Source organism: Antechinus flavipes, chromosome 3 (assembly GCF_016432865.1).
Source record: "Antechinus flavipes isolate AdamAnt ecotype Samford, QLD, Australia chromosome 3, AdamAnt_v2, whole genome shotgun sequence".
Lineage (NCBI taxonomy): Eukaryota > Metazoa > Chordata > Mammalia > Dasyuromorphia > Dasyuridae > Antechinus > Antechinus flavipes.
In genome coordinates this window covers 82,994,241-83,010,838 of record NC_067400.1, presented here as the reverse complement: position 1 = coordinate 83,010,838, position 16,598 = coordinate 82,994,241, and the positions used below count along the sequence as shown (strand labels likewise).

Sequence of the window (16,598 nt, the reverse complement as noted above, 5' to 3'; positions counted from 1 at the left end):
ATGCGATGGGCCAAGTTCAGTGAAGAAGTCCCTGTGACCAGAAGGGTAAGTAGAGAAATAGGCAAGTGGGAGAATCAGTAAGGGTCACTTTCGTTTTTCAGCTGAAATGAGGCAAATACTAAAAAAATTAGCCTCCTTTCCGAGGGAAGTAAGAATCAGACTTAGGTTAGGAGAGAAGCAAGGTTTGTGGTAACTGGGAAGCAGATCACCAAGTTCTCAGATGCTCTGGAGTCCCTGTCCCTGTGGCTTTTAAGGAGTATTTGGAGCCAGAGATGTGAAAGTTGGTGGGAGAACAACTAACTGAATACAATGGAGTAAAACTGGTTTTTAAGGAATCCTACAAGTTTTAAAACAAGGAAAGATTTTAACTTGGATGGAAGTATGAGGGAAAAAACAAGCAGAGGGTTGGTGCCTGTAACTGTGGAAGGTGTGCAGCACATGGGAGGAGGTAAGGAAGTCTTTTTTTTTTTTTTAAGCATTTTACTGATTCATATTGCTTATTACTGCTCTAGGAAATCTGCTGGGCAGGGCCAGTTGGGTGAGAAGAGAGTTAAGTATCTTAAGTCCTATTGCCTGGTGGGCAGAAAGGGAATTAAGTATTTTAAGTACCTTGCTGAGGAGCTTGCTTTTCACCTTCAAAAGCTCATGTTCAATTCTGCCTACACCTGAGCATGCCCCTCCTCCCTCTGCCTTCATGGGCAGGGGAGGAGGGGCCGTGACACCAGCAGCTGAATTTGGTGCTGCCCCTTTGGGGTGGAGGCTTGGGGATGGAGCAGGGGGTTTTCTCCTTTTTTAGTGTTTTAAAAAAAAAAAAAAAAAAGGTTCCCTATCAATCTATGGGGAAGAGACATCTTACAACAGTTAGGAAACAATTAAGTACTTCGGCTTTTTAGGCAAGGCTGCTGTAGAAGGCCTGCCAGCACTCTCACCTGTTTCCATTCAATGGAAAATTAATACACCGGTGTGGGTGGAACAGTGTTTCTTACTCAGTGAAAAAATTCAGGCCTACTGATACACACTCCTGAAGTGCAATTTGGTGCTTATTTATCCAGATTTTGACTCCCAACAACAGAATCCAGGATTAAGATGTTTCTCCAAAAATAAAAGAGAGGGGGAGCCACAGATAGATAGCCCTAGAGAAATTTTAAATTTACACTATTAATTTTTTTTTTATTTTTGACAAAGATGCACTGGCTCTGAAAGACGGGTTTTATAACCAATGGAAAGGCAGTGTCCAGTGCGAGCGGCTCCACTATCTTAAGATAATCGCCAGGTGATGTGGAAAGACCCAGAAAGTGGTAAATGGAAGGGATCAGACAGGTTAACTACTTGGGGAAGAGGGTTTAATTGTGTATCTATAGATGGAGAAGGAACCCTAAGGGTGCCACCAAGCCCGGGTCCGCCTTGTCCATCAGACGGGGAAGGGGAGGGGGAGGGAAGGGAGAGGTAGAGACCCTGGAGGCAAAAGGGAAGACCCAGGAGGCATCGAGTGCTTCCATTGCTGACTGTGCCCACCACTGAAGGAGCCTGGCAGTTAACCCTTTGTGTACTCATGAACATCAGAAATAACTCTCCATGAGACTGATGCAGGACTTTAAAACCTACAGGAATCATTGAATTCCCTGAGACATGAAGTAATGAACAACAGATTGCTTTTGGACTATTTCTTGGCTGCTGAAGGAGGTGTATGTGTAGTTGTGAATTGATAGTTATTTTTTACACTTTCCTTCTGGGACTTGTGAAAATCTTCTATGGTATTTTGGTTATTCATATTGTTTACTACTTGCTTGTATGATATTTCACTTGCCTGTGTGATTCATTCTATGGTAATGGATTTAACCACTGATATATACCTACTTCAAATAAAACAAAAGAAAGGGTGGGGTGTAAAGGGTCACAATCAGAGGGGAAACTCTGGGTGAGGTTTAAGACCCTTTAGCCCAGAGGGAACCTGCTGACAACGTCTGGTTCGGCTCCCCGTCTCCCCTGAGGGCTCTCGGCCTTCCTGAGAAGTCAGGGGTCAGTGATGACCTATGCTGTGATTGAAGCAGAGTGATACCAGGTGGCAAACTACGTACAATAGCAAGTTGTTTGTGTGCTTTTCTCCTGCTCAAAGTTGTTCTTGTTACAGTATATAAAGGGGAAAGCCCTTGGAATAAATGGACTCCATTTTCCCACCATCCTCCGGAGTCCCTCCTCATCACTTCTCCACTAGGAAAGTATATCTTAATTACCCCAGCCTGGGGGCTCTAGAAAGCAACGGTTATGTTTTGTCACTCAACCTGGGGGCTTTAGAAAGCAGGACACAACACATAACCAATAAGAATCTTGTAAAATGTGTTTTTTAAATATGTATCACTTTGTATTTGGAATGGAATAAATTTCTCTCAACCTACAGCTACGGCAAATTTGGAAATTCACAAAATACTATTAAATTTAGGTTTTCCAAGAACAAGGAAACATGAACTTTGTTAAGACTCTTTGATGCAGTATGCTAAATAGAGAATGGAAAAGTCCAAGGGCATTAGCTTTCCTAGACAACCATTTTCTTTGTTCAAGCAAAGTTGGTGCCAAGAGCTAGGGATCTTTTGCCAACCCTCTTAGTGAGCAAAAGTGGAAAGGTTCCGATGATCCTAGGGCAAGGATAATTTTTTAGTTTTTTTCTAAAAATGCTGGGTAAAACAACATAGCACTAGTTTAATCAAGAATTTCAACTGAATCAAAAGCTGGAAGCAGTGGAGACCACAACCAAGGAACCTCCAATAGCAGCCAGGGGAGACTGGAGCATCATCTGGAACCTTGGAGACCTGAGCTTGCACACACCTTGGTCAGGTCTCCCCATGTCTGCCTTAGCCATATGAGTTCTTCATGTGGGTGCCCCTTTACTTGTGATCTTTCTGGATGTATCTATGGGCAAATGAGCGCCATGTTTTATGGAAATAACATTATTATTTTTTATCACTACTTCCTATTTTACTCATTCACATTTTGAAATACCTTTTCGAACTAAGGTATTCTCTCTTTAACCACTGAAAATAAACATATAGTTTGAAGTTTCTGCCTTGCTGCAGGTTCACAAAGTACACTGAGGATGGAGCAGTGTCTCTAGGAGACCAAACAGAAAACTGGAGGTTGCTTCTGGGGAACCACCTACATGTTCCCCGTCTTCACATTCTCAACCTACTTTTTGTTTTCTTATACTATATTCCATTTCCTACCTCCACTATTCCTCTATGTGAAACATATTTCTTTCTCACCTATACCTCTTTTTTTCCCCCTCTAATGTTTTTAATAGGAATGAGAATGGGTGTTGTCCCCTATACCTCTTTAAGTGCTTTGCTTTCTTTAAAGTTCAGCTTAAGCATCAATTCCTATATGAGTCCTTTTCTAATCTCCCCAACATATAGTCAGTCCCCTCCCCAGTTACCTTGCATTTATTTTGGATATATTTCATATTCACTTATAGGTATACAAGTTGTTTCCCATGGTAGAATTTAAGCTCAAGGGCAGAGACTTATTTAATTTTTTTGTATCCACACTCACAACATCTAGCCTAAGGTCATAGATAGATGATAGCATTAAAGATATATATATATATACACATATATCTATGTACTTATAGATATATGTGTGTACACATATGTATATGTACATGTTTCACCAAAAAATACCATGTGCTTAATTTTTTTTAACCCATGGCTTCTATTTAACCATCAACTTGATGGAAAAATAAAGCCCTTAAATTTTCTAGGTCTCTGATTTTTTTTTTTAATTTTTTTTGCTGAGGCGATTGGAGTTGTGATTTGCCCAGGGTCACACAGCCAGGAAGTGTTGTATCTAAGGCCAGATTTGAACTCAGATCCTCCTGACTTCAGGACCGGTGCTCTGTCTTCTAGATCCCTTTGTTATACATCCATAGTCCTTCTTACTATCATATTGTGCATACAGGAATGCTGAAAAAAGACAACTTAAGAAAGAAAATAGCACCTGCTATATGGTGGCTTTAAATAAAGCCACCATAAAATTATCTGTGATACTGAAAACTAAATACTGTACTTGTTACATATGTGTATAATATATGCCTATTATCTATATATTAATACGTGAGTATATTGTCTATTATGTAGACAAGATATTACATATGTATATGTATCATATGTAAATAATATATGCCAGAGCTTCTTAAACTTTTTCTACTGAAAACCTCTTTTCATCTGAGAAATTTTTACCTGACTCCGAGGATATAGGTATATGAAATACATATAAAAATCAAATATTTACTGATAATAAATCATAATTTCATAATCCTCATGTTCAGTTATGAGATTCTATGTGGGGTTTTAAGTCAGAGTTAAGAAAATACAATATGTATATGCATAATATATACGTGTATATATCATATATGTGTATGTTGTATTACATATCCCTATGCACACATGTAAATACATGTGTGTGTATATCACTAGTAAATTGGAGATTTCATGATATAGTGGCCAGAACACTGCCACATTTCAAATCTTTCTTGTGCTACTTACTATCTGGGAGACTTTAGCCAAGTCACTTAACACATCTGGGTCTCAGTTTTTTCATCTATAAAATGAGGGGGTTGGACTATAGATAGTTTCTGAGTTCTTGCAGCTCTAAATTTAGAGCCCCCTGAAATTCTTGTTGAATGAATGTTATAATATTATTTTATTATAGTTTCTGAGGTCCCTCACAGTTCTAAATCTATAGCCCCTGAAATTCTTGCTGAATGAATGTTATAATAATATTTTTATCATTGAATATTATATTATTTAATGTCAATATTAAATATTGTTAATTATAATAATATTAATATTATATCTGGATATGTGTATGGTTTGCCAGCCCAGCATGCCAGACAGGCCCTTCAGTTACATCTCTCCAAAGCCAGCATCTCTGGAAGGATGCGCTCATGGAGACCTCTGCAGCACTCAGTCTGCTGTGGGGGTGAGGAATCTGCTTTAGAACAGGGATGAAAGGCACCATGGACCAGGAATGGGAGATGTTGCTAAAATAACTTGCACACGAATGAACCCCGATGGCTTCTCTCGTAGGCACCCTCTGTCAACCAGCAGCAGGAGAAAGTGCCCAGGGAAAGGATCCTGGCAGAAAGGGCAGAGATGAGGCTCCGAGAGGTGGAACGGAAAAGGCAGCAGAAGGAGGAGAAGAAAAGGCAACTGCAGGAAGAGGAACAGAGGCTCGAGAAGATAAAGGAGGAGCTTGAGCAAGAGCAGCAGCGGAAAGCTGAGGAGAAGCGGTTGGTTGGGCTGGTGCTCCAGGATGGTGGGAACGTGGCGGAGGGTAGGGCTGGGGATGGGGGGAGCTCAGCAACAGCCTCACAAAGCCTGGAGTTCTGGAGTAAAGAGATTTCAATTTTCTCTGTCCCTAGAGAAGCTAAGGACCAATTTAGGGTTTTATTTATGATAGCTCCCATTTGCTGATATTTTTAAGTCGTATCTGACTTTTCATAATCCCATTTGGATTTTGGGGTTTTGTTTTTTTTTGGCAAAGACACTGGCATGATTTGCCATTTCTTCCTTTAGCTCATTTTACAGATGGGAAACTGAGGCAAAACAGGGTTAACAGATTCATACAGGGTCATGTCAAGGACCAAATTTGAGTCTTTTGACTCTGGATCAGTGCTCTATGCCCTGAGCCAACTGGCTACCCACTGTACCTTATAGTCTCCCCCTTAGAAATACATCCTTATTCTCGCTAAGTGCTAGAATGAGTGTCAACAAATAGAAGAGAGTCTACAACTTTCTTCTATTCTATTCTATTTCAGTTAGACTTCTAAAAAAAAGTTTAGATTGTCATGTTTGAAATAATTTCCAAAACAGGGAAGAAAAAAGCTTGTGATGTCTTGGGGTCCAACAGCTTCCTTTCACTCACTGGACCCTAGTATTTCTAAATACTAAAAGCTTTACCAAAATGTGAGGTCATTTATGGAGAGAGCTCTTTTCACAAAGAGTCATTAGGGAACAAAACCAAGGTCTTGATTTAGTGAAAATCCTAATCACAAAAGAGAAAAGTTCTTTAGAGTATGAAGAATAACAACCCTGATGAATCTTGCACTAATATTTGTGGGTGTTGGTAGTAGTAGGAAAGTAGCTTTAAATTAAGAAGATGACCCTTAAAGGCCACCTAATTAAAAAACCATATGTATGTACATGATTATATATTATAATTATAATATAAAATATACAATATATAATATTATACATATATGTAATATATAATTATATATGTGTTATATATTATATAATTATGTCATTAATATTATTATATTAAAATGATATTATTGTATTATATAATATGCATGTTATATATTATATAATGCATAATAGCTAATAATAGAATTTACAAAATACCTATTATGTGCTTAGCACTTTAAAAAAAATTACCTCATTTGATCTTCACAACAATCCTGATTGATAGGTGCTACTAATATCCTCATGTTATAGTTGAGGAAACTGAAGCAAGCATAAATTAAGTGACTTGTTCAATCAAGGTAAATGTTTGGGGCTGATTTTGAATGCAAGTTCTTGAAACTGATCAGTCAGTCAAATAAGCATGTGTTAAGTGCCTACTATATACCAGGCATTATGCTGGGGATATAAACAAAAAAAGAAAACAAGTTAGGAGTCCCTGCCCTCATCAAGCTTACATTTTATAGAGGGAAATAAGTATGTATACCTATTCTTTTATTATAATTTATATTATATATTTTTAAATTTTATTTGTGTATATTATATAATTTATATATGAATATTTTTTATAATTTGTTTTATATGTGTGTATATATATATGTATATAAGAAAACATGCCTCATACAAAGTAAATACATGAGAATTTCAAGATGGAGAAGCACTAGCAAGGAAGTAGAAGGAGGCAGTCAGGAAAAGCTTCACGTAGCAAGGTGCCATAATTTAAGGTAGGGATTCAAAGTAGTGATTTTGAAGAGGGAGTACATTCTAATCAGGTTTTTTCAAAAGCAGGAAATGGAGTGTAATGTATAAGGACCAGTAATAGGCTATTTTTGCTGGAATATACAGAGCATGAAGAAGAGTAATGTGTAATAAACCTGGAAAGGTAGCTTAAAGCCAGGTCGTAAATGCTTTACATTTTATTCCATAGGTCTTTGTTCCCTAGAGTTTCTTGAGCAGGAAAAAATGTCAAAATCTGACTTATGCTTTAGGAATCTTATTTTGGCAGCTGTGAGAAAGATAGATTGGAAACGGGAAACATCTGAGACAGGGGACCAATTAGGAGACTACTGCAATAATTCAGGCCAGAGATGATGAGGGCCTGAACATCAGTAACCCCATGGGAGTAATCTTGTGAGTGGAAAGAAGGGGACAGAGATGAGATGTTTTAAAGGGAAAAGCAACATTATTTGACAAATGATTAGATGTATGAAGTGAGGGAAAATGAGAAATTAAGGATAACTACAAGCACGCATAACTGGAAATTGAAAAAAATGGGAATACTCTTAGCAGAAATAGATAAGTATAGAATGATGAGGGACAGTGGAGGAAAGAAATGGAATTAATTCTGTTTTGGATTTTTTGAGTTTGAGATGCCTAAGAGACATTCGGTTTGAAACATCCAAAAGGCAGTGGGTAATGTAAGAATTGGATAGAAGCTTAGGAAAAGAACTAAGAGTGACTAGATAGATGTGGAAGTCATATGCATAAAAATGATCATTGGACCTATATATATGAAATCACCAAATAAGAAAATGGAGAGAAAATAAAGACAAGGGTTCAGGATGGAGTCTTGGAAGACAGCCATGATTAGGGAGTGGGACATGGATGAGTCATCAAAGGAGAATGAGAAGAAATCATGAGAGAAAAAAAGAATAGAGACTCACAAAAACCAAGAGGAGAACCCAAAAACAGAAGGTAGTCAGTAGTGCTCAAATCTACAGAGAAAAAAAATAACATTTTTAATATACAGACTTAGAAGAGTGTTTAGAAGCCATCAGATTTGACAATTAAGAGATCATTGATAACTTGTGAGAAAGTGGTTTCAGTGTGAAGTTGAAAGCCAGATTATTATCTTAAAAGAATATAATTACAAACTCCAAAGGATTTTTAGTTGGTATTATTCCAGAGGAGTAGGCCTTTTTGGCACTCTTTAAATCATATGAAGGGAAAGCCAACCCCCAAGATGAGTGACTCATTTTAAATGTTATTATTGTTCAATATTTCATTTGGGTCTAAAAGGAAAAATACAAATGTAATTAAAAGAATTAATGAATTCAGAGTAATTTATGATGATGCTTTTTTTTCAATTAATGAATTATAATATCATAGAATTTAGGAAAGTGTTTTTGAAAAGAAAAAGGATTCTCATGCTAGGAAAAAAAAGGGGGGGTACCATTATCCTAAAGACAGAATATCAGCTTTCCTAATCTTCCAGCAGAATAGACGTTTCTTTGAGGATAGGGAATCTCATTTTTTACTGCTGCATTCTTGATTCTAGATATTTAACAAGGTTCAATTGAAGGGTCTTAATCACTCTCAGTACATTTTCTGAGACTCGGGTTTTTCAGCTTACAGAAAGAGAAGCTGGAAGAAGAAAAGAGACAGCAGGAGGAGGAGGAAAGAGGAGGTTGCAGCAAGAGCGAGCAGCTGAGGTTCGTGCCAAGCAGCAGCAGGAGGAGTTCCGCAAGAAGATGCAGGAGATGCAGAGGAAAAAGCAGGAGGAGGAAGCCAGAAGGGCAGGTGGGAAAGCATCACCACTGTATTGCATCCTATCTCCTGGACACAGACCCTGAGGAAAATCTCTCTGCAGTAGATGCATCCCTAGTATATAATTCATGCAGGATTATTTCAGGTTTAAATAAAAAACATAATGGCCACAAGATATCTTTATGTAATCCCTGCCATGTTGCAGACCATTGATTTGTGAGCTATACTCCCACTTTATAATATGTTATGCTTCTTTGTATGTGCTAGGTCAGGTCTGATTGGAAGACTGGTTCAAAAGGAAAAGGAAAAACCAAAACCAATGTGAAAAAAGCTCACTTTTATCTCTCTCCCTTGTTCAATAATTCCCTAATTTGACTTGTTTTATTCAATTAAGGTTAATTCCTAAAAGGCTGGCAACATGTTGGTACATAATCAGTAAGATATCAAGTTTCCATGATCCCAAAGGGCTGAACTTTTCAAGGATTCTTGGTAATCTTGCACTGATGTTCAAATATTATTGCCTAAATAGCTAACATTTATAAGTATCTACTATGTGCCAGGAAATGGTACTGAGTGTTTTACAAAGATTTCATTAGATTTTTCCAATAACTCTGGGAGGAGGAGGTAGTATTATTTAAATTTGTTGCTTATTAAAATTATTAGTTTAAATTAAATTATTTTGAAGAAATTGAGGCACAAAGCTAATCATTAAGACTAGATATGAAGTCATTCTCCCACCGGTGTGGCTGCCCTTAATTAGTGATTACTGTTTGCAATTGCTTTTTGATACTTACTAGGTCTGTGACAAAAAGCAAATCATTTATCTAAACCTGTTTCTTCATCTGAAAATGAGGATCCTGTCCATACTGTCTACCTTCCAAGGTTATTGTCAGAAGAAAATATTAATGTCAGCTCTTATCATTCTATCCCTCAGAGGCAGAGAAGCAAAGGCAAAAGGAGTTGGAAAGGCAACTTGAGGAAGAACAGCAAAGGTTGATCAAAATAGCCAACGAGGAGCAATGGGAGTGCCAGCGGAGGAGGAAAGAGGAAGAAGAGAAGGCCAGATGCGATGCTGAGGCAAAAAAGCAGAGGGAAGAGGAAGAGGCTAGATTGGCTATGGAGGAGGTCAAGAAAAAAGCCAAGCAACTTGAAAGGTGCATGTTATTGATGGTTCGTTAGATCTGAGTCCTAAATTGGCCAAAATTAAGGGGGACATCTTTTGATATTTAGATTCAGCCAGACAAAATGTGGAAATATCAGGTTTTTCCACGCCTCCCTAAGATTCTGGATTTCTAGGAGAGAGATTCTCAGATTGAGAGGGTGAGTAATGGTCTCGGGGAAAGGCTAGAACCCAGAGGCAGGAGTGTCCAGTTTCAAACTCCCCCAAGGTTAATGAGTGGGTAATCAAATTGGGAAGAGGAGGGGAAGACAGATTTAGGAAATGATTTACTGAGAGGGAAAATAAGGCCCACAGCTGTGGGTCAAGCTTTAGAGCTAAAATAGCCCAAAACATCAATTCCCTCAAAAGGAACTAAAAATACTGCCGGTGGGAAGTGGAGGGGCATTTCTAGCATGTCTACATACTGCTAAAGTTTTTTAGCTGCTATCCACTAATGTCTGGGTGACATTTCTGAGAAATCACCGATTTAGAAGTCTCAAGAGATGGAAAATAATGGGTGACACACACAGAATGTCCCTGAAACATTAAATAATATCTCCTACCTAACTGCAGCCTCTGATCAGAAAAGCTCAGGGAGTGGCAAATGGCACCATATTCCAGTTGGCCATCAGGAATTTTAACCAGGGGATGGAGCTGGGTTAAGAAATCTTGGTATCCAGGAAAAACACAAAATAAGAAAATGGGATTGGAACCCCGCCCTACCAAATGGCTGAATTACTTGGCAACCTTTAAAGTAGTCCTAGATGAATGGACAGGGCCTAGCAAGTATCTTATCTACCTGAGGTCCTTAAGAGGATTAGTCTGATTCTCCCTGTTATCAGGACCAGAGCAAGGAAGGGTCAGCTAAGCAGGCCCACCAGAGGGCTCCTACTTCAGCTCCAGATGGACTGTCAGGACCAGGTGACTGACCATATGGAGAGGAAGAGGCAATAGCACTTTGTGGCCCTGCCACCCCCAGAGTTGGGGAAGTCCCAGATAAGGCTGCCAAGGTGAGGAGGACCATTATCATCTGCTCTGCTCCTCGGCTTAACCGCCTCCCCAGGATGCTTCTCCATATTGGCAGCTCTTTTCGGAAACAAACAGGTGCATCAGGTCCCTCAAGGGAAGTCTGTATTTTTCACCACTTGAAAACACAAGACCTGCCTGATATTTGGGTAGGAGTGAATAAATCCTTTCCCTGGTAGCTTCAGAACCACATTGGGGATGGAGGTGGTAGCTTCAGAATCACATTGGGGATGGAGGTGGAAAAAAGACCTTTGCCCTGCACTCCTACAGCTACAGGCACAGCTGCAGGCTGATGCCCTACTTAGAATCATCAAAACTGGGACACAGGCAGAATGTGGAAAATATCCCCTTACACTGGTTTGTTCAGTGGGATCCCTCAGGCCCAACCCCATTTGGGGTTTTTTTAGGGCAGAGATACTGCTTTGCCATTTCCTTCTCTCCAGCGCATTTTACAGAGGAGGAAACTTGAGACAAACATTCTTAAGTGACTTGCTCAGAATCATACAGCTTGGAAATGTCTGAGGCCAGATTTGAACTGAGGAAGATGAATCTTCTTGATTCCAGACTGGATGCTCTATATATTTGTCACCTAACTACCCTACCCCCAAATTATAATAGGTACATTATTTCAAATTCACTCCATGGCTTGAAATGAATATGGCAAAAGATACAACATGGAGGGAGGTAGAAGTGCAGAAAGAGACAAGAATCAAAGAACCTCATCTCCAAGCCTTCTCCAACTAATAATAAAGTTTCAGAATTCAGCATTATGTTCCAATGCTGATATCAGAAAATATGCCCCAGAGAAGGATAATCACTTATGATCATCTCTCAATCTCAGCAGTTGAAAGTAGAAACCCAAAGGTGGCTAACCAAAGAGGCTATGATATGATGATTATTAGAAAATCTGGCTTCTCTCTACGCCCCATATTAGAGTTCTGGGCCTGTTCTCTTAACTGAAAGAGGAGGGTACTAAATGATCCTATGATCCTAGTGGTCTGGAAGGTACACCCCTCCTTTTATCAAGGAACCTAGGTGGTGAATGACAGCCATAAGTGTAAAACAGTGAAAATGAAATATGTGATGTCCCAATTTTGGGGGGTGGTTGGACAGCTTTTCTGGTGTTCAACCACTACCGTGATCCTACTGGGTTTGTGTCCTTAGGGAGAAGATGGCTCTGGAGGCACACCAGCTTTTCAAGAGAGAGCTATTGAGGGAAGTCAATGAACTGAAGCATATCCAGAGCATTTCCCGACCATGGGTCTACTCTTATTTCCAGCTACTACAAAAACCTGGTTCTGAGGTTGTTACCAAAGAGAAATGAAAAGTAAGTTGGGATGTGGGAAGTCGAAGTTGGGCTCTGAAGCACGAGTTCCAAGTCAAGTGGCCTGGCCCAGTCAGGCTCAATTCATTCAAAACCTCCTGCATAAACTGCACAGTGGCAGATAAAAGTTTATATATAATGAACAGTCTTTGCCCTCACTGAGCTCATGGTTTACTAAAGAGATATGATATACAAGTATGGTACAAATAATCCATAAGATTGAGACAGCAAGCTCTTTGGAACTAATAAGCTCCTCACTTCTAGGTAGATCTGGAACTCTGGAGAGCTGTGCTCATCAATGGATTATGCATCCTTGTTAATGTCTATATGAAATTTTGCTGTTAATACATCAAAGGTTTTTGCTGGTTTGTTTGGGTTTTTGTTTTTTGATTCTTTTTAACAAAAATAATGAGAGCACGATGGATGTTGATAGAGGGCTGAAGTCAGACAGGCCTGTAGTCAAGTTAACATTTACTGTGTGATCAACAAATCATTTAACCTCTCAGGACCCCCGAGCAATTCTCTTAAGGCTATAAATTACACTTGAATTGCAAGCTATCATAGCTGTGAGAGTTATTACACCACAGGTGTTCCCTTACACTAATGAAATTTTAGTTGGGCCAAAAAATAAAAAACCTACCAAAAAACAAAAACAAAAATCTCAACAATCCTTTGCAAACATACTCTTTTAAAGCCCAACAGAAGAGTGCCATCATCTGGGGATGTAGGTCAGGAGACCAGGATGGAGCACAAAATAAGGAAAGGTTTCTCAAGAGTTCAAAGCTTTTAAAGGTAGGAATTCAATAGTTAGAAGGGGGACATGTTCATGGTAAGGGGCACAGTGTGAGCAGATGCAAAAAAAGTACAAACATGTGTTAGGACTGGCAATTAACTCAATTGGCTAGAGTGTAGAATTCATAAAATCTGTACTGAACACTCAACTGCAGGAAGGCAATTCTTTCTGAATGGATTCTCTGTATTATTCCCTACTGTGGCTGTTCCAAAACTCCCTAACACATAAACTTCTGCCCTTACTCTTTTTAGCAGTTTGGACCCCTTCTTTGCTGAATCATTAGCCACAATGGGCTCTAACTGTGGTTATAAGCAAAGGCTGTGTCCTGGATATATTCTCCCTTGATGATCTCAGTAACTCACATGAGTTCAATTAGCCTAAGAGGATCCTAGATCCAGCCCTAGATTCCTCCAAGTCTCATCACAGACCACTGGGGGCCTGTTGGACACTTTAAAACAAAAGTTGGGTCAGCATCTCAAACTCAACAAATTCAAAGCAAAATTGTCTATAAGCCAAACCTACCTTTTCTTTGGAAGGTACCATTATCCTTCCAGTTAATAAGATTTGCCATCTGAATGTTATCCTTAGCTCCTTAATCATCCCCCAATTTAATCAAGTGCCAAATTTCACCAATTCTACCTCCCCAGCTCTCCACTCATACTAGAACAACCCTCCTTCAGGCCCTTCTCACCTTGGTCTAATTACTGCAATAGTTTCCCAACTGGACTCCCTGGTTCAGGTGTCTCTCCTCTCCCATTTAGTCAGTCAACAGGAATTTATTAAGCACTTATTATGTGTCAGGTACTAAAAAAAAACTACTGGGGATACAAAGAAGAGAAAAAGGAAAAAGAAGGGGGAGGCTTTTTCTCCCTATCAGCTAGAATGACAAAAAAGATTATGTTGGGAGAGCCAGGAATTTCAACTGAATCTTAAAAGTCAGAGAAAATAAGATGCAAAAATCAGGAACAAAAGGAAACATTCCAGGCATCGTGAATGAACAGCTAGCTGCGGGGATAGGAGAAAAAATGTGCAGAATAGCAAGGAAAATCAGTGTAGATGACAGAAGACTCTGTAGGGATTAAAGTGTACGTAGACTAGAAAGGTACCATGTTAGAAAGACCTTTCAATGCCAACAGAGTACTTTCTATTTGACCAAGAAGGTTAATAATTTTAGAAGCAAATATAAATTATCAAATAAAATGTGAAATATAAATTTATCTGGCATTTACAATTAGGCTGTATACCTTCCACATATTTTGTGTTAAAAGTTAAAATTTTATCATAATTCCTTATACCTGATATTCTATTTCACATGTCTGTCTTTGCATAAGCTTTTTCCCCACAGCTGGGATGCATTCTTGTATCAACTTCACTTTTTAGTTCTTAGTATTCTTCAAAGCTCAGCTCAAACTTAGACGACTGCTGATATCCTTCACTGCCCCATCCTCCAAATTACCTTGTATTGGTTGTTTATATAGCTACATGTACACGTTTTCTTCCTATAGAATATAAATTTGAAGATGGTTTCATTGTTATCTTTGTATCCCCAACACTTAGCACAGTGTTTGACACATAGTAGGCACTTAACAAATGCTTATTAAGTTGAAAAGGTAGAATGTAACCAGAATGTAAAAAATGTTGGATGCCAAGCTAAGGAATTTAAATTTTCCTTCAAAGGCAACAGGGACTCACTGTACTGTTTTGGAGACTGACAAATTCAGATCAATGTATGAGAAAAGGTTAGTCTACATGCAACATGAAGGATGAAGGAGAATATGAGCTCTGTGAAGACAAACTTCTAAACTATCCCTTGGCTGTGGTATTCCCACCACAACTTTGACATCTGCTACTTCCAAGTACAAAACTTCATGAGGCAATCCATTCTAATAATGGACAAAATGTTCTTTCATGTATAGAGTCCAAAATGGACTCACTTCTAAATTCCATCTTAAAAAAAAAAAAAAAAAAAAAAAAGAGGAGTTTCAAAGAAAATATGAAATGTATGTCCTATATAAAAACATAGGATTAAATAAGCTTTATACATGTATATAAATTTGTATGTGTCTTTTATGTATTTCTTTCTTTAGAGTTCTTCTAAAATCTAGTCATACAAAGTTAAAGCTCAAATGATCAGAGCTATAGATCTTTGCCTGAACTGAAAAGATGCTGAAAAGAAATTATTAAGTAGAGGACAAATGGAAATTATTTTGTCATTGAATAGACTTGACAAGTCTCATTCATTAAGATCATTATTCCAAACAAATCAGGAAAAACCTCAAGGAAAGATGATTTCGGGACTAGATTACACTGTCCTTTTTAAAGTTCATGTCTGCACGTGATCAAGGATTTTTTTCCTTTGACAAATCTCAATTTGAATAGGAATTAACAGTGTACAAGTGGAAGTTAACCGTGCTGCTCTGTGTAGTGACTACTTGGCAAACATGATTTCTGATCTGATGCTGTTGTTTTACTGACAATCTTTCTTTAGGTAGATCAGACAAGAAAACAGGTCAGACAATATGGTAGCATGGCCCCTCCACACTGAGAAACAGAAATGACAGATTTAAACAGCTTGTCTCTGGTTTGGGCTATGTTATTAAGGGGTCAGTGAAATGAATCAACCAAGCAAAACAGAATTAAGGAAAAACCAATTCCTTTCATTTTACAAACTGCTTACACTGAAATTTATTTTCTCCTTTAATACACCAAATACATACACCTGTAATCTAACCATAAGGTCAAAGTACAATGAGTCTTGAGAAGAATCCCCAAAGTTAAAAATCAAGAAATTTCCTTCCCTGAGCTCTATTGCCCAGCATATCAAAGCATTCAAAACATGAATCTTTAAAGTAGCAAAATAACGTATTCCTTTCCAAACAGTTAAATTACCCAATTAAGATGACCAAGACTTTAAAAGATTAACAACTCTAGACTTTCAAAAAATGGTTTAATGTTTTTTTTTTAACATGGTTTAAATCTTTGCAAAGTATTGTATTACAGGTGCCAAACAAACAGTTCAGCATTCAATTCTAATAACTTATTCAGAGTTTATGTATATGTGAAAAAAAATTATTAGTTTTCTAATGTCATAGATACAGGATTACAATGTGGCAAAATGGTTCAATTGCTTTATTTTCCAATTAATTGAGTTTAGTAGGCTATGTGAGATTAATAGTTTATGAAATGCATATTTAAGACCAAAAGAGTTGTGAAGCTAAGCTACTGCCGAAAACAAAAATTTGCCTGTCCTTTTCAAATATGTTCAGCCGATCTGGAAGGTGAGCTTAGAATCAAGCTCAACATGACATGAGATATTCTTTGGGGAGTAGGGCAGGGAAAGAGTTTAATGGATCACAGGAAAACAGTTCTCTAATCTGAAACAAGTAATTTTTTAAAATTTTATACAAAGTATCAATCTTTCAAATGACTAAAAGGAAAAAAAATCAAAGAAAGGTATACAATCTCTAAGTATAGCAGACCTTAACTTAGCAGGAAACAATCTGTGTTAAAAGAGTATTAAAATTATCACTATAGATTAAGGATTTACATAAGACTTTGGAGCATCATTCATTATAT

General features: G+C 38.1%; 1 protein-coding gene across 1 annotated transcript in view; it reads left to right on the top strand.

Annotated features, from left to right (window-relative positions):
• Positions 1–12,597, top strand: part of KIAA2012 (KIAA2012 ortholog) — a 160,144-nt gene extending 147,547 nt beyond the window's left edge. The window contains 5 exon segments of the mRNA XM_051990518.1: positions 5,079–5,281; positions 8,582–8,634; positions 8,637–8,753; positions 9,655–9,874; positions 12,070–12,597. Of these exon segments, the coding sequence (XP_051846478.1) occupies positions 5,079–5,281; positions 8,582–8,634; positions 8,637–8,753; positions 9,655–9,874; positions 12,070–12,229 (753 nt within the window). The 3' untranslated portion in view covers positions 12,230–12,597.
• The last annotated feature ends 4,001 nt before the right edge of the window (positions 12,598–16,598 follow it).